The 18,532-nt window shown below is 32.4% G+C and overlaps 2 protein-coding genes, 1 long non-coding RNA gene and 1 other non-coding gene across 4 annotated transcripts; all 4 read left to right on the top strand.

The window, feature by feature from the left end:
• Positions 1-7,621: 7,621 nt before the first annotated feature.
• Positions 7,622-11,318, top strand: LOC122605073 (ankyrin repeat-containing protein At5g02620-like). The gene is made up of 4 exons (XM_043777949.1): positions 7,622-7,902; positions 8,256-8,609; positions 9,118-9,527; positions 9,977-11,318. Exons 2-4 carry the CDS (start codon positions 8,279-8,281, stop codon positions 10,853-10,855), a joined length of 1,620 nt encoding a protein of 539 aa, XP_043633884.1. The 5' UTR covers positions 7,622-7,902; positions 8,256-8,278; the 3' UTR covers positions 10,856-11,318.
• Positions 11,319-11,976: 658 nt separating this feature from the next.
• On the top strand, positions 11,977-13,529 carry LOC122600735 (protein CANDIDATE G-PROTEIN COUPLED RECEPTOR 7-like). Its single transcript, XM_043773492.1, has one exon. The coding sequence runs from the start codon at positions 12,030-12,032 to the stop codon at positions 13,332-13,334; it is 1,305 nt and encodes a 434-aa protein (XP_043629427.1). The 5' UTR covers positions 11,977-12,029; the 3' UTR covers positions 13,335-13,529.
• A 3,276-nt stretch (positions 13,530-16,805) lies between these two features.
• LOC122585661 lies at positions 16,806-18,329 on the top strand. The gene is made up of 2 exons (XR_006321752.1): positions 16,806-17,019; positions 17,903-18,329. It is a non-coding gene; the product is annotated as an uncharacterized LOC122585661 (long non-coding RNA).
• LOC122586196 lies at positions 16,930-17,031 on the top strand. The gene has a single exon (XR_006321903.1). It is a non-coding gene; the product is annotated as a U6 spliceosomal RNA (small nuclear RNA).
• Positions 18,330-18,532: the final 203 nt, after the last annotated feature.

Genomic DNA, 18,532 nt, shown 5'->3' with positions numbered 1-18,532 from the left:
TATTTTAATTGGACGGCATACTTTGAGAGTAGCTTTTTGAGCATATAATGGTGATCCCCGTCTACGCGCAAATCAACTTTATGCTCCAAAAAGTTGCCAGTTTGCCACGAAGCCCATTTATTTATTTTCCATCCATATTTGTTTCCCATCCCACCAGAAGTAATAAACCACAAACATAAACCAAGTGTACTTAAATTCATTCATTCGTTATTAAAACCACATACCAAATATTTTAAAAAGAAAAACCAACTGTACTTAAATTCATTCATTCGTTATTAAAACATTATAATCGAACCATTTAAATAACAAATAGTTCGATGTAACATATGAATTCACAGAAATAAATGATTTTGGCTATAGATATAAGTAAACAAAATTTACCAACTTTTTAAACCAGTAGTTCTTAACATTTTTAAAAAACTTAACTAAACTAATACCACATATATTCCATAAATTTCTTATACATAAATAAAACAAGATTATGATGACATCTATATTTTAAAATAAATATTACTTGGTATCACTAGACATTTTCTTATAGATTATTTATATTTTATCTAATTAATTTATGACATCATATCTAATTAATTTTTGATTTTCTCTATTCTTTCATTAAATATCTTCATTTTTAAATATTTTAGTTTGCTATATGTAAATAGATTACATGCTTTCTTTTAAGTTTTATTAAAAAATTTATTATCGGACTAAATGACATTTACAAACATTTTTTGGTAAATTAAAGTAAATTTTTCTTGATCAGCTTGCGTAATACGCGGATTACTAAGCTAGTATATATTAAAACAAGCTTTCTTAAAAAATAAAACAAGTTTTAATTATGATATTTTCGTGACTATTAAACTAATTGCGAGAATCAACATAATTGATTATTGGATGTTATAAAAAAAATAGTTCAATAATATTAGGCAAGTATATTATAATACTCGTAATTCTTTATCACAGATAAAATGTTCACGCTAGAAATTCAAAAATACAAGTCGAAAACAAAAACATAAAAATGGTTTTCATCTATTAAACGTGGACACTTTTCAAGAAAAAAATATTCTATTAAACGTGGACGGACAAACAATTATACCCAAAAAACTTGTGTGTTTCTGGATCAAAATCTAGACATCGCTAAAAACAAGTAATGATACTATTACAAGACCAGACAAGATATTAATTAATAACATTATAACAAATGGATTACTACGAGTATTATTATTATTTAATTATTTAATTATTTGTATCCACAAAATTGTATGTGCGCATAATAAAAAAGAGTAGTACGTGGGGCATGGCGGCTACTCAGTCAACTATATATTGTGTGGAAGTGGAGATATCACTATCGAGGATTACCATACCAACCATGAACACCACATCCCTGACGGATTTACACATGTGAATATCGCCCACCAGTGACTTTCTCTTCCTTGCTTGGACAACATATATGGATGAGTTAATTTCACAAATAGTCCTTGTTGTTTTACCAAAAAATCACGTTTCCTCCTTTAAACTTCAAAATGACACCGGTGGTTCTTTTATACGCGGATAATTGTCACGTTTCGTCCTTTAATCTAGCGGATGATGGTCACGTTTCGTCCTTTAATCTAACGGATGATCGTCACGTTTCGTCCAATTTACGATCGATTAAAGGACGAAACGTGACCATTATTCGCGTATAAAGGACTACCAGTGTCATTTTGAAGTTTAAATGATGAAACGTGATTTTTTGGTAAAACCACAAGGACGATTTTTGAAATTAGCTCTATATGGATACATTTTCAAAAATGATAAGTATCATGTAATGTAACAAAATTTGGACGAATGTCTATAGTATGAAATAACTAAAGTTGTATGTATTGTATGTAAATAACTTTAAAAAATGTTTATTGTATCTAAAAAATATATGTGGCAGCTATATAAATGTGCCATTTTAATTTATGATATCTATCCCTTTTCAAAAACAAATTGTCCGAAAAATAAATAATTATAGAGTTTGACCTCATAATATGAAAAGCCGTCAAATTTTGATATAATCTGATAAGATGGCATAATAGTTTCTTTCTTTTTTCTTTATTTGAAAAGACATTAAAAATATGCCTTACGTTTCTGATCTAATTAGGCTTTGAACCTCTAAAAAATCTCTCATGTTTCAACATTAGATTTTAGATAATTATCAATTGATTTAGTCCTTATTTGGCCATGATTGTTAATCATATATTTATACGGTTTTACCTTTCAAGAAACATATATATTTCTACTAGCTAATTAACCCGAGTTTAACCCGGACCGCTTAATTAAAAAGTTAAACCAAAAAGTATATAGAAATATGTATGTAATTTGTTGTCGATACATTATAATTTGATTATAATTTGATATTGAGATAGCAAAATACTTGTAAAGATGAACATTAATATATAAAACCCGATTAAGGTGATGAAAAAATAAAAGAACTACGATAAATCAATAGTAGATATAGAATTAAAAATAAAGAGTTAAGATAAAGTCGATCATTTTTCATATTAATTAAAAAAAATTTAAGATTAGACAAATAAAATGAAAAAAAAGATGACATAGGGCCTCGTAGAAAATATATTAAAACAAAATAAAAAATGATTATGACATTATATATGTTTAAAAAATAGTTTAGAAACAAATGCTGGCATGCCACCTATGAAAAAAACTTTTAAAAACAATTTTGTTTTATTTATATAAGAGATTAATTATAAAAAAAATTAAGGTTAGACAAATAAAATGGAAAAAAAAATATGACATAGGGCCTAATAAAAAATATATTAAAACAAAATAAAATTTGATTATGACATCATATATGTTTAAAAAATAGTTTAGAAAAAAATATTGGCATGCCACATTTGAAAAAAACTTCTAGAAATAATTTTGTTTTATTTATATAAGAGATTATATTATACGAGATGGGTACCCGCGCAATGCAGCAACGGTGACGGCAACGGGTGGTGCTGGTGCTGGTGGTGGTAACGATGTGGTTATTAATCTAAAAGTAATTGACGTAAATGGTAGTGTAGTTATTTTATGGTTTAAAGATGTATCTTTTGTAAATAACTTTATTAAGAATATTATAGAGATATTAGGTGAAAATAGTTAAATTAATTAATAGACGAGATAAATAGTTTGGATAAATATGAGTGTAAAATTTTTCATAGATATGTTGGGTAGATTTAGTGTGTGAGTTGAAAATGTGTTGAAAGTTAATGGCATTTTGGGTACTTGAAAGGTAAAGAGTTGAAAGAATGAGAGGATAGTTTGTTTATTAATATGAGAACGGTACCCGTGCGTTGCGACGGCCGTCGAGTTAGTGGCGGTGAGATGGTGAGGTAATAGGTCATAGAGTGTGATTGGTCATAGGAGGTGATAAGTCATAGAGTGTGATAGCCAAATGTCTTAGCCATCCGCCCTCGGATTTAAAAATTCGTCGAAAGTATATCAAATGACATCTCTAATGAAATAGCATGAAAATTTTAGAACACCCATATAATTTTTATAATTTATCGATGTACGGTTTTTGAGATAAAATATTTTGAATGAATCGGAGGAATAAATGATTTATGGGGGAGAGGGAAAAAATGATTGGTTGAGATTTGAGGAGAGAGAAAATGTGTTAGGTAAATATAGAATTGATATATGAGCATTTTGGGAAAGTAATTATTAAAAATTAAAATGTAGACAGGGGAGATTTGCTTTATAATATAGTATAGATATAGATAGTTTATTATAATATTCATAAATCTAACATATATTTTGCAAACTATGTGAATAGATCTATTGTCATTCATAACACTAGTAAAAAAAAAACATAAAAAACAAAAAACAAAACTGATAGTATTGGTTTTAATTTTTCATTTATATTTATAGAAAATTAAATCCATTAGGGTCTAAATTATTTTTATGTCATTCATTCATTATAGTCTTCTAACAAATGGCTTACGACAATGATTTTAAGTACTTATCTATAAAAGCTATTTAATATAACACTAAATTTTTATATTTATAAAAAAGTTATACTTCATAAAATGGAAAATGATGATTATTATAAAAATATTAATGTTTAAATAATATTCAAATTTTATGAATAAAAATCTAAAACCAAGAATGTTAGATAAGTGGTTAACGCTATTACTCATGAAAACAGAGGTCAAGGGTTTCACCTTCATGTTTTACAAGGTTGAAGGTCTTTTTTATTTCTTAGATAAAACCTAGATGGACTCAAAATCCGTAAAAAACGACATTTAATGTTTACTTTACTTTATAATCTATATATATATATATATATATATATATATATATATATATAGGTTTTAGGTAAAATAAAATAAGTATTAAAGTAAAACAAATTAAACAATATGTTTTTCTTCACTGAAAATCACCGTGCATCATTAAAATCATTGTGTATCATTTATTTCGTGAATCTTCGTGCATCAATTTAACCATGATCCAAAGGTCAAGATCTTATCTTTTTTGTGAGTAAATTACACTTTTCGTCCTTGAAGTTGGCACGTTTTTCACTTTTCATCCCTAAAGTTTAAAAATTACAATTTTGACCCTAAAGTTGGCCAATTTTTTCAATAACCGTCCCTCACCAAACGTCGTTAAGTTTCAGCCGTTAAATAGGTCACGTGCAAAACACGTGAGGGACTGAAAGTGCAAAAAATTACAAGTTCAGGGACGAAAAATGAAAATTACTTTTCTGTTGTCGGAAAACTTCATCTTCTCCGGCTGAGTGGTCGGAAAAATTCGCCGGAAAACTTGGAATGTCGATATCTCACTCGTTTCTTCGAATTAGACCACGAAACCACCACCAAACTTCTTAAAATTCATTTCCGCACGAATCCTAACAATTAAAAAGATAAATGCCCGTGATATATGCACCAATCGGTCACCACGTACCCCATCACCCTTTCCTCTTCCTCTCGACACCCCCCACATGAATATACAAATACATATATATATATATATATAGTTACGATACTTACCATTCCAAAGCTCCACCGTCGGGTCATCACCACCTTCAACTCACCACCTCACGCCACCCCTTTGTAATCATCAAACATTGCGACCACCATATACAAGTAACAGCAGCCGGCCACCACCCCTCAACATCCCTCACGTCTCTCCCTTTCTCTCTCGTTGTTGCTACAACTCACCACCACGTCATTTATCTTTTTAATTGTTAGGATTCGTGTGGAAATGAATTTGAGAAGTTTGGTGGTGGTTTCGTGGTCTAATTCGAAGAAACGAGTGAGATATCGACATTCCAAGTTTTCCGGCGAATTTTCCGGCCACTCAGCCGGAGAAGATGAAGTTTTCCGACAACAGAAAGGTAATTTTCATTTTTCGTCCCTGAACTTGTAATTTTTTGCACTTTCAGTCCCTCACGTGTTTTGCACGTGACCTACTTAACGGCTGAAACTTAACGACGTTTGGTGAGGGACGGTTATTGAAAAAATTGGCCAACTTTAGGGTCAAAATTGTAATTTTTAAATTTTAGGGATGAAAAGTGAAAAACGTGCCAACTTCAGGGACGAAAAATGTAATTTACTCCTTTTTTGTTTTACATTAATACTTGTTTTACAATACCATATATATATATATATATATATATATATATATATATATATATACGAGAGCAAGTACCCGTGCGTTGTGGCGGTGAGATGGTGATATGTCATAGCCTATGATAAGTCATAGGAGTGATATGTCATAGCCAAATATCTTAGCCGTACGGGCTCCGACCTCAGATTTAAAAATTCGCCGAAAGTATATCGAACGATAACTCTAATGAAATAACATGAAATTTTAAGAACACCCGTATAAATTTTATAATTTATCGATGTACGGATTTTGAGATAAAATTTTTTAAAAGAATTAGAGGAATAAAATGATTTATGGAAGAGAGAGAAATTTGTAGTCATTGATGTATGGTACATTATGTATTATCATGTGTACATTGTTGAAATTAAAAGTTGAAAGTTGAAACCCTATTTGCTTTACAATATAGTATATATATATATCTATATAAATATTAAAACAATAGTTATCCTAGCATTTTAAAGCTTTTTACAATTTTAAAGCTATTTTTAAAAATTGCCACATAGGTCTTTATCCTATGTGGCATCTCTATATTTTTTTACAATATATAAATCTACAAAATTATATTATCTAAAACTATTAAATTAAATAAAAATAAAATCTATATATAAACAAAATCTTACAAAAATAAAAGTAAAAAATCACATTCTATATCATAATAGAAACCGTATGAATTTAAAATCTATTTTTAAAAGTGGAAAATATTTGGTTTTCAAATTATTTATTTCTTAATTTTACTATCCAATATAACCAACATTATATATCACATTGTAATATAGTTTTTTATCATTTCGTGGTGGTGATTTTACGTTTTATAAAAACTATTATAAATTACTAGGTGAATTTAACGTAATTTGAATTATAGGTTTGTTCTTTGTAATCTAATTATAATTTGAATTTGGTTTCTAACTATATCTAATTAAAACCTTTTAACTTTTACGAATTTTATTATTTGATGAAGTAAGTTTTATGAAACTATTTTCTTTTAAAGTGTGTGATGAAATTCTAATAAGTCACATATCACTTTGCAAAAAAATAAAAGATCGTTATGATTTTACATTATATTTACATTTTAACTTCATTTTATGTTCATTAGTATTGCATGAAGTATAATATGTGATAGTTAATATGAATAGTTGATAACGTATGTTTTTATATAAATGCAAAGATTTTCATAAATAATAAGAGTTATATTTTGAATTTATCTATTTCAATAAATGTAAAAATTTCCATTTAATGATAATATAGATTTATATGTACGTGCCTAAATAATGTATAGTTGTTAAAGTTATTATAAATATTCATATAACTAAAATAACATTTTTAAATAACTGCACATCGTGCGGGTAAAAGACCTAGTATATATATATATATATATATATTTTAAACTATTACCTTGAAGGCATTGGTTAGAAAAAACCATCACCACCACTCATGATTTAGATATTTTAAACCCAATAGATCATCTTTCAAAAGCCATTATTTTTTTATCCGTTCATTTTTGTATTCATATATTAACATTTTCAGCCTCATAATCCATCTATACCACATAAAATTAATAATTTAACCTTTTATATAAAATGATTTGCAAACCAAAGTGAGTTGTAAAACAAAATGTACATAACTAATATTCATTACCGACCGTAAAAAAAAGTATAGAATTTTGGTGTCGTCCTTTACATTGCAATTTTTTTATGTTAAATATGAGAAATTGGATTTGTGAATTCAATTTATAGTGCTATTTATATTATTTTATCATCATTATTATGACTTTGGTAGATAAAAACAAATGTATATAAAGTTATAAAGAAAAAGAAACATGTGACATGAAAGAACCTAAATTCACAGAACATTCTAAATGATTCAACATTTTCACCACCAAGAGTCAAATACCAATAAGTTGAGAAGAGGAAATGAACATTATATAAATTTTTATTTTATTTATACAAAAGACCATTACCACCACCACCACACAAAAAGATGCCTATGATTGCTTTCATGTCTATTTTCTACTCGTATTAAACAACTTTTTCTTCCCATCCATTGACAAAATTTCACTACACTTCATATTTTACTTAGTTTGCTGATTACCTCCATTTTCAATCCCTCCAATAATCATCTATTCATCTCCATCTTCATCATTCTTTCTTTCTTTCTTTCTTTCTAATGCTCTGTTTATTTGTCCTTCAAAATCCTTAACTTTATATGTTTTTTGTACAATTTCCAAGATGGATTGAGTGATCTAGTCATCAAAAACATCTGTTCCTCAAAACCCAGGTAAAAAGATTCAAACTTTATATAAATATATATATATATGTGTGTGTGTGTGTGTGTGTGTGTGTGTATGTGTATATGTATCAGTTTTGTATATGCTATAGTTCAAGACTCTGTTTCTTGATTGATGTAAGTTATTGATCCCTCTTGTTTGTTTCCAATTATTGTTAAAAATTGAAACTTGAACTCAGTAAATGTTCATTGATCTAAAAACAACAAAACCTATATAAAGATTATGTTTAAATTAGACTCTTTTTTCCCCCCCTTTTTAATGTAATAATAATAAAATCAAGTCTTTTTATTGATATGGGTAGCTTAAGAAATTAATAAATGTTGAATTTTTGTCATGCCAATAGGATTTCGGTTATAATTGGATAAGATGGATTCTCCTGTGGCTGGAAACAATCATCAGAGTTTAAGCAGAACTAGAACAATGGAAAAAAGAGATGATACATCTTTGCATATTGCTATAAGGTCAGGGGATATAGATAAAGCTTTAGAGATTCTTAGTAGCACCGATGAACAAAAGTTAAACGAGTTATTGTCGAAAACCAACCAACCAGGCGAAACGCCTCTTTATGTTGCTGCTGAGTGTGGGCGTGTTGATTTAGTAAGAGAAATGATGAAGTTTTATGACCTTGAGGCGGCTGGTATCAAGACGATGAACGGCCTTGATGCTTTTCATATCGCTGCTAAACAGGGAGATCTTGGTATGAATTTGATTGCTCAGTTTTTATGTCTTGTTTTGGATGTTTTATATTGAGGTCAATTTAAGTAACTTTGAGCTGAATTTTGACATAATAGTTATTGAGAAAAAAAAAGGATAAATACTCTGAGCTGTATAACAAATACTAAAAAGTAAAACAACAGAAGGATTTGTAACAAGATCAACCTAACAAGATTGTATCACTTGCCTAATATTTCGTGATGCTTTCTTGATAGGCTAGCTTTGTACTAGTTCTTAGAGGGTGTTTAGATGTGTGTTTTCAAAGTAATTATTTTGACTTGATAATGCAAACCAAAATCAAATAAGTTGGTGTTTAAAGTTGAGAATATTGAGAAATAGTTATACATTAATTTTGATCCAGTGTTGTTAGAAATCCTTACCAGCTTGCTCAAAATTGATTAGTTTGACCATAATTGTTCAACTCAAAATTTTACATATCATTTCTGTCAAACACTTAAAAACAAAGTCTTAATTTGAGTATCTGTTTTTAGAGGTGTTGAAGGTTCTTATGGAAGCACAATCTGAGCTTTCGATGACATTTGATCAAACAAACACCACGGCGTTACACACAGCTGCTGAACAAGGCCATCTTGAGGTGGTCAAATTCCTTCTAGAGAAAAATAGCAGCATGGCCACTATAGCAAAAAGTAACCTTAAAACAGCATTACATTCTTGCGCGCGCAAGGGTCATTTGGCGGTGATGAAAGCACTTTTGGAAAAGGTACCGGAAATAGCCACTAGAGCCGATAAAAAGGGGCAAACTGCCCTTCATATGGCTGCTAAGGGACAGAATGTTGACATGATTAATGAGCTTTTAGCAGTTGACAACGGACTGATAAACATGGTTGATAAAAAGGAGAACACTGCATTGCATATTGCTACACGAAAGGGTCGTAAAGAGGTATAATTAAGATTATCATTATTTTGTTTCCAGAAAGTTGACTTTGACATTTTGAGCCAACATACTACTAGCTTTTACTATATCATAAAAATTTTCTTTTATATTTATAGCAAGTGTAGCATCATCCTTTCTCAATCTGTAATTTTTGTCAAAATTATTTCAAAAAGTACTGTAGAATTAATACAAAGGGTCTTATCAGATCATCAAAGCTGAGCTTCTAGAAAGTTGACTCTGACTTTTGAGCTCAAAATATCTTTTAGATTTGTTTTTATTATGAATAATATTCTTAAATGTTTAAAATAGCATTTGATAGTTTATGACATGATAAGAACTGTGGTAGTCATGGATTTCTAAATGAGTAGAAAGTTTTACAATAAAAGATTCTATTTTGACATGTAGTTTCGAAAGACCTCATGAAATTGCTTGATTTCATGGTGATTGATTTGCAGATTGTTCTGGCTCTGCTAAGTCACAAGGACATAATCAATAAAGAAGCCATCAACAGATCTAAAGAAACTGCCCTGGATACTGCTGAGAAATTTATACGATCTGAAATTGCAACAACTTTGCGAGAACATGGAGTCGTCAATGCAAAGTCAATAACAAAACCACCACAAATGACTGCCACTGCCCGAGAACTCAAACAAACTGTGAGTGACATCAAACACGAAGTCCATGATCAACTCGAGCACACTCTTAAAACTCATAAAAGAGTTAAAGGGATTGGGAAACGCATAAACAAGATGCACCATGAAAGCCTCAACAATGCAATCACTTCCACCACAGTTGTGGCAGTTTTGATAGCTACTGTGACCTTTGCCGCCATATATCAGCTGCCTGGACAATACATTGATGACAAACACAATGTCACAAAAGATTCTACTTTAGGTGAAGCAAACATAGCTCCCAATCCCGGGTTCACTGTTTTCTTGATCTTTGACTCACTTGCCCTTTTTATATCACTGGCGGTTGTGGTGGTTCAGACATCCATTGTGGTGGTGGAAAGGCGGGCAAAGAAGCAGGTGATGGCCATTATTAATAAGCTAATGTGGTTAGCGTGTGTTTTTGTTTCGGTTGCATTTCTTGCACTCTCGTTTATTGTAGTGGGAAACGAGAAGTGGTTAGCGGTTGGGGTGACAGTTATAGGGTCGGTTACATTGGCTTCAACAATTGGAACAATGTGTTATTGGGTGATTATGCATCGAATTGAGGCCAATAATTTGAGAAGTATTAGGCGCTCTGCAAGGAGCAGCAAGTCACTCTCTGGATCCGTGTCTGTACACTCAGATTCAGAGAATGATGATTTTAAAAAGCTTTATGCTATCTGATTCGATTGACCCCTTGAATCATGATATCTGATTTTTCAATATAAACAAGCTATTCTTCTTGCGTAAATGCAGATAAAATACTACATTTTGCAAGAATACGTAGTTTTGGACACAAAAAAATCGTTTTTCTTTACACTTTCACGGTTTTGAATAAAATTCCTATGTTCTTGCAAGGTATAGTGTTGTTCATGGTATTTTTCACGCGGAAAATGGTTAGTTTAGAAGGAAGAGTCAAGTATGATGGTTCAAAAATCCGATCACTGGCTTTAGCCACTTGTTCTTGTACTTTGTAGTTTGTACTAAGTCGGGCGGTCATCCACAAGTGGGTTCATATGTAAATAGATTTGCAGGTGATATGTAAAGTAGCAGATAGTTGCCATACATACATGTTTTGAGATCCTGCTATATATACTAGTTGTACAATAAGTTTTTGTTCAAATGATGTGGACGACATGTTCATCAACTTAATTAGCATATTACTCTTTTAAGAAAGAAAGATAGTTATTGTAGAATTCTGAATTCGAAAGCATATGATGATGAATGACCGATGCTTGTATAGTTTTGCTGATAGGGTTAAGAAATGTGTATAAACTAGGGAGGTTTTTCAAACTTATCTGTGAAGCAAATGCCAACCAAATTAAAGTTGTAAAGGAACATTTTCATTTTATGTTTTTGGATTATGTAAATTCAAGTATCTAGATTTTCATTCAAGAAATTTAATCTAGAGGTACATATTGATACTCAACTGATGGTGATATAACTTGTAAGCGATCTATCAAAATTTCGGAGTTACTATCAAATGTTTTTAATGTTTGATGTTTAATAGTAGTTTAATTATAAGAAATGAAGATAAGAAAAAAACGACACATATAACACATATATTATTATTTTTTTTGAATAGCAATTCAACCTCAACTTAACCAAACTTGCAAGTAAAAAAGAAAGAAACTATCTCTAGATGTGGCCTAAAGTACATGGATCCACGCTGTCAATCCGACGGCTCAGATTCACCACCAAACCCCTCGAAACCAAAATATACATCGTAACAAACGACTCACACACACTCCTATACATACATTTTTATCTATATATCTAATATATATATTCCCAATTTCACCCCCCTAACAAACTTTCAGGCTTTTGACACCACCACCACCACCACCGTCGGAAAACAATGAAGATCCTCGTCGCCGTGCTCCTCCTCTTCATCCTCAGCGTCATCTCTCCGGCGACGGCGGAGATCAAGTCACTGAAGATCCGATCCGATAACCGTCCAATGATCCTCTTTGAAAAATTCGGATTCACACACACCGGCTTCGTCTCCATCGAGATCTCGGGCGTCTCCGTGACATCAGCGCTACCTCATCCAGATCCATCACGTCTCGGATTCTTCCTTCTATCAGAAGAATCACTGATCCAGGTCCTTTTACAACTTCAACAGAACCCTAACTTTTGTGTTGTAGATTCTCAATTTATAACTCTGTTATTCACTTTCCGTGAACTATCGCCTCCGCCGCATTCCAGTTTCAATAAATCATATCCTGTTACCGATCCTAATGAACATTCCCTTTTTTTCGCCAACTGTAACCCCGAATCTTTAGTTACTATGGATGTACGTACTGAATTATATAATACTGATGACGGTGCCAAGGATTACTTGTCCGCTGGCTTAACGCAGCTCCCGTCCCTCTATTTCGTCTTTTCCTTGGTTTATCTAGGGTTTTTAGCAGTTTGGGTGTCCATTTGTCTCAAGAATCAACGGTCGGTTCATAGGATACATTTGTTGATGGGTGGGTTGATTGTCATGAAGGCGCTTAACTTGATTTGTGCTGCTGAGGACAAACATTATGTTAAGGTTACTGGTACTCCTCATGGATGGGATGTTCTGTTTTATATCTTTCAGTTTATTAGGGTCGTGTTGTTGTTCACTGTGATCGTGTTGATTGGTACTGGCTGGTCGTTTTTGAAACCCTTTTTGCAAGAGAAGGAAAAGAAAGTTTTGATGATTGTGATCCCGCTTCAGGTTTTGGCTAATGTGGCTTCGATTGTCATTGGGGAAACTGGGCCGTTTATCAAGGATTGGGTTACTTGGAACCAGGTGTTTTTGTTGGTGGATATTATTTGCTGTTGTGCCATTATTTTCCCCATTGTGTGGTCTATTAGGTCGTTGAGGGAGACTTCTAAGACTGATGGCAAGGCAGCTAGGAATTTGGCTAAGTTGACTTTGTTTAGGCAGTTTTATATCGTGGTTATTGGGTACTTGTATTTCACGAGGATTGTTGTTTTTGCCTTGAAGACTATTGCTGCTTACAAGTACCAGTGGGTGTCCAGTGCGGCTGAGGAAATTGCTAGCCTTGTGTTCTATTTGGTGATGTTTTATATGTTCCGGCCCGTTGAGAAAAACGAGTACTTTGTTCTTGACGAAGAGGATGAAGAAGCTGCTGAGATGGCTTTGAGGGATGAAGAGTTTGAGCTTTAAACTTCTGTGTCGAGGATCCTTTCTTGTTTTTATCCGTCATACTACTTTCTAGGTGATACACTGTGAGTTGTCAATTTAAACTTCAAGTAGTTTAATCTGGAACAATTTGATGTTAATTTTTCTTTTTTGTTATAATTATGGAATTAATGATAGTGCGTGTTCAAAATTTTGTAATATCATATCATCTGTTTGTCATTGATGGTTTTGTTTCAAAATGTCTTCATTTATGTGCTGAATGCAGTGTTCATTTCTTGCTTCTTTCTGTGGCTGCATGCTTTCAGAGTAATCTCATTTATATCTTTTATTGATTTTGGTGCTTTTTCATAACGACAACTACTTGATTCATATTAGATTATTGTAACAATCTGGAATGCAAGATAAGTAACACCATGGTGCTGAACATGTTACATGGTTTTTGTTTATATCATGTATATTTATTACTTCAGCTTTAAAAGCCTCATATACATTTTTTCATATTTTTGTTTTTTGTTTGCATGTCTGTAAGGCCTCTATTCCTTTAAAGTGTAAGGCTTCCTTATTTTTAAATGTGTAATCATTGATTATAAAATGTCATATTATGTGTCAAAACATCCGTTGTAATTTAATGGTAACTGCTATTGTGCCAAACTATTTCTAGAACTCTAGACAGCACTTTGAATGTGAGGTTACTGATTAGTTTCCTAAAATAAGTGGCAAACCACACATTCTTTTCTTTAGTAAGCTGGTAGCTATGAGTATGGTAACGCAAACTTTAGAAGGTCCACAAGTTTAAGTGGGAGCTGATGTTTCGGGAATCATGAGCTAGCTTTGGTGACCCTCATTGCAGCTGTTCTATTCACATCCTTTTAATTAACGACCAAGATTTGCATGTGACAGAGATCCCAATATCCTTTATCCTAAGCAGGAAAGTTCACATGGTAGGGGAAGATTACGTAAAAATATAATAGTGTCAAGGGTGTTGGAATTATGGTGTGTTAATAAGAAAGCTTTATAAACGTAAGTGTACCCAATCCGATCTTGTGGAACCCATTGAGCTCATGCGAGGTGAGTGCAAGTCATTTTATTAATAGACTATTCTTGGCCTCTTGGGAAACCCTGCTTGTTACCGGCATGGATGCTTTGTTTGTAGGGTTTTTTTTTGCAGCAATTTAAAGGCTCAAGCGAAGCGTATAGGAACTTTAAAAATCGAACTTACTATTTTTGGCTCAAACACACCTGTAATCTGGATGCTTGATATTTACTAAAGCTTTGAATTGATATTCTATCCCCATTATCCATTGAGCCTGCCCGAATATTCCCCCTTCTGTTGTATTATTTCCAAGTTTCACTAGGCTGGTGTTGGTTCTGCTATTAACACCTGTAATCTTTCTCCATTTAACCTCAAGTGACCTTATGATATATGCCCTTGCCTGTTAGAGTTTTGAAATATTATACAGTAGTTCTTTTTGTTGTGCTATTAACAACCATGAATTCAATGGTCCTTATACGTAGTAATAATTTATTGGTTATGTAGCATCTTTTTAAGCTTTTGCATGGTTTCAGCATGTATAAGGCGCTACGGTTTTGTTCTGGTTTCTGTTTGTTTTTTTTGTCATCGTGGATTCTTTTTCCAGAGATAGGAATTGTGTTCTTGTGGATTCTGTTCCAGAGGTATGAGCTTGTAGATTTTTTTTTGCTAGAAGGTTATAAACATATGCTGATTGGAGTGATTGCTGCCTAAAAACTGGTAGCATTGGTAGGCAAAGTATCAAAGGATGGTCAAACTAAACACTTAAATTCCTGATATAACTGTCTATGCTTGCTTAGTTCTTGCCTGTACAAATTTGATATAGAACTCTTAGTTCTTCATATGATATAGTTGAACCGCAGCCTAAATATGGTTTTTGGGGCTGGAATTTGTTTCGTGAACCTATAGGATATCTAGTTTTTTTTTATTTCTTCCCTAGCCGAATGTGAATGATTACCCTTTGATTTACGAGATGCAGAAGAAGAATTAGTAGCAGGTTATCAAACTAAGTGGAAAAATAATGTAAACTCACAGGTTCGTTTTGGACAAACATAGTGCTATTTTATGATTTTGTCTTCCTTGTTTTTTCTTTCCACCAGATAATTAATTTTGGCTGTGTAAAACTGCATATAGTTTGATAACTTTTGTGTGAATGTTATTATATTTATTAAAGATATATCATGCTACAAGTGCGGCTGCAAATACTATATGAATCGTTGTCTTCCATTTACAAGTAGTTGATGATAAATTTAGTCATTCTTGTTCTTAAGAAACAAATAGATATATATTGTTCAGATAATTTTGAAGTATGCTAAAGGTAAATTCTTGTTTTGAGGATCATGATAGAGAGAAAGAACTAGTACTTACGAGTATATCTTAAGATACATAGGTTTCTTTAATCTCTCGAAAAAGGAGTGGATTGACGGTGAAACTTTTCATCACGGGTTGGGATGGAAAAGGAGTGGATTGCATGATATAATGATGAGATAGCTCCAAACAATTTCTTTTTAGCACAATGGGTATGGTGGGTACGATATGAACCAAAGATCTCTCTTATAATGATGAGATCGCTATCCAATTTGAGCAATAGCTAGTGAATGGAGTGGCATTTTGGCAAATGAACACTAGGGCTCTTTTCTCTATATCAAACCAAAGCCTTGAAAAAGTTTAATGGAACATGAACATCACTATTACAAAACAAAACTTGAAAAAGTTTTTGACACATTTCAAGTCACTTAATCTTTACTAATCTTTATAAGCTTAAGACTTGGATGCATAAAAATGACGACACTATTCTGTAGTCAACCATGTAATTGCAAATTTGCAATTTAGAAAATGACAAAGCCATAAACGAATACGAGCATGGTACCCGCGTAATGCGGCGGCGATGACGGCTGTGCAACGGACGGATGGTGATGGTAGCGGCGTCAAATAGTGTATGTAATTGATGTAAAAGTATTTTATTTAAATGGGGATAATATAGATATTTTATAATATAGGAGACTAATAATGTAATTTAATATTAAAAGTTGATAGTGATTTACTGTAATTCATTAAGGGTAAATTGGTTAATTCGCATGTCCTTTTTTGTAAATTTTCAACATAGGAGTTATAATTTTTATATAGCAGTATAGAAGTATAGATGGAAAAACCACAAAAAATAGTCGACATATCATTGATGATATGTGATTCCATTGTCAAAATTAAACGGACAAAATGAAAGCTATTATATTTCAACACTATTCAACAATAATGCAAGCACAAATAGGAAATGATAAATTTACAATCATCAGTTTGGCGCCTTATATACCCTTGACAAGACCCTTCTGTGACCGATGTGGGATGACAAGTACTATTGTTAATTCAAAAGAAATTATCACAAATAATTACCTGGATTAAAAATCGAGCATTCCAATGATATTAACACATCCATCACATATGTAACATTTGATTAATATTATCATTGGAATGCTCGATTTTAATCCAGGTAATTATTTGTGATAATTTCTTTTGAATTAACAATAGTACTTGTCATCTCACATCGGTCACAGAAGGGTCTTGTCAAGGGTATATAAGGCGCCAGGAATCGTCCCTTCGGGACATCCGATAAAATTGGAACGATACAAAGAAGATTAGCATGGCCCATGCGCAAGGATGACACGCACAAATCGAGAAATGGTCCAAATTTTTTTTTTTCTCCCCTTTCTTCCGATTCGATTTCGTTTGGCCCTAATTGGTGTTTACGTTTTTCATTAAAAAAATAAAAAATTAGGGTTCTTTTCTGGGTTTAGCAGTTACGGTTTTTTGGGTTCACTAATTGCATGTATGTATCTATTCAATGGTATTTGTAGAGGCTAATTATGAGAAGAGAGAATCTGGGACACACCAAAAGTGTGTCTTGTCCATGAGATACATCACCGGCAGTGAACTTTGTTTCAGGGTTTTCTTTTTAACTGTTACTGCCTAACCAAGTTTGTGATTTTGAGTTGCCGCCTTGTGCTTATTACTATTGTCAAGGGTGTGTGTCTACTATTTGGGTTCAGTGTGAACTAATCTTTTCAACAATCTAAAGCTATTAGACCATCTCCAATAGGGGGAAGCTCTTATGATTTCATAAGACTCCTACAGCCTGCTGACATAGTACTTACTTTTGAGGAGTCCACTTGACAATGTTCTTTAACCTACTTTCTCTATGAACCCTTAGCCAGTGGCTGAACCACCCATAGGAATCTTTGCTTGTTGTTTGCCAACCTGCAAGCTTTATTAGTAAAGTCAGGTTCACATATTTGAGTCCCGAAACTCACATATACTACATTTCTAATTGATTAGAGCTCTAACCAAGACATAAAGCTTGGATTTTATTCTAGTAAGCTGCTAGAAATATATACTGAATGACCCAATTAAAAATTGTGGAACACTATCTTTTTTAGATATGTTCAAGTTCTTTGAAGCGGTTTCAGATTATCCCTGAAGCCTGTCTTTGTTTCTTTGATCATTTTGGGTATAAACTCCAGCTTGCCCTCCTCAAAATCTCTGTTCATAATCGTTAAAATATCTATAGTTGCCACAGATTCGTAGTTGCAACATCCAGGATTGGCTCTTCCTGAATAGTAGTTTTGAAGGTATCCTTTTTGCCAAGATCAAGCAATGCTGCAGAAACAAGGATGCACAACATGCTGTTGGTCTGTGAGAATCCTTGGTTTCAGAGTGTCTGCAAATGATCGACATAGTGTGTCTGGGATCAAGCATGTCAAAGACCCCTGTTTCATGAATGTAGCCAAACAATTCTACGGTTTATGATCTGATCTATTTGTGTCAATCTATCACCTTGCACTTCGGTATCCTAGGTTTTGATATGAGACCTCATTAATGTGAACAAATGACAGACTGACATTCTATTTGGCTTCAATGTGATAGTTTGGAATTCCTAAAAGGTCCTGTTTATGAATAAATTTTAAATTCATATAACATACTTGTCATTTGCCAGATATGAATTTGGAATGCATTCAAAGCAACTCCTGTTGATTAAAGTATAGAATGTTCCACCTTCTCTTGAAGAGGTTTAGATGACTTCTTTGTTAGTGACTATTCATTCTCTATGTTTATTGATCTTCCGATCTCTTCCTGCTCCATCATGTTATCTGACATAACCCCTATACTTTTATTATCAATATATATATATATATCCTGT

Source organism: Erigeron canadensis, chromosome 1 (assembly GCF_010389155.1).
Source record: "Erigeron canadensis isolate Cc75 chromosome 1, C_canadensis_v1, whole genome shotgun sequence".
Classification (NCBI taxonomy): domain Eukaryota; kingdom Viridiplantae; phylum Streptophyta; class Magnoliopsida; order Asterales; family Asteraceae; genus Erigeron; species Erigeron canadensis.
The sequence above is the reverse complement of the archived record's forward strand: the minus strand, read 5'-3'. Positions and strand labels throughout refer to the sequence as shown.

Bases quoted from the DNA above. Each gene is read 5' to 3' on its own strand.
- LOC122605073 (XM_043777949.1), top strand. From the start codon at position 8,279: ATGGATTCTCCTGTGGCTGGAAACAATCATCAGAGTTTAAGCAGAACT. The intron at 8,610-9,117 runs GTATGAATTTGA...ATCTGTTTTTAG, and splicing joins TGCTAAACAGGGAGATCTTG to AGGTGTTGAAGGTTCTTATG. The intron at 9,528-9,976 runs GTATAATTAAGA...ATTGATTTGCAG, and splicing joins CACGAAAGGGTCGTAAAGAG to ATTGTTCTGGCTCTGCTAAG.
- LOC122600735 (XM_043773492.1), top strand. From the start codon at position 12,030: ATGAAGATCCTCGTCGCCGTGCTCCTCCTCTTCATCCTCAGCGTCATC.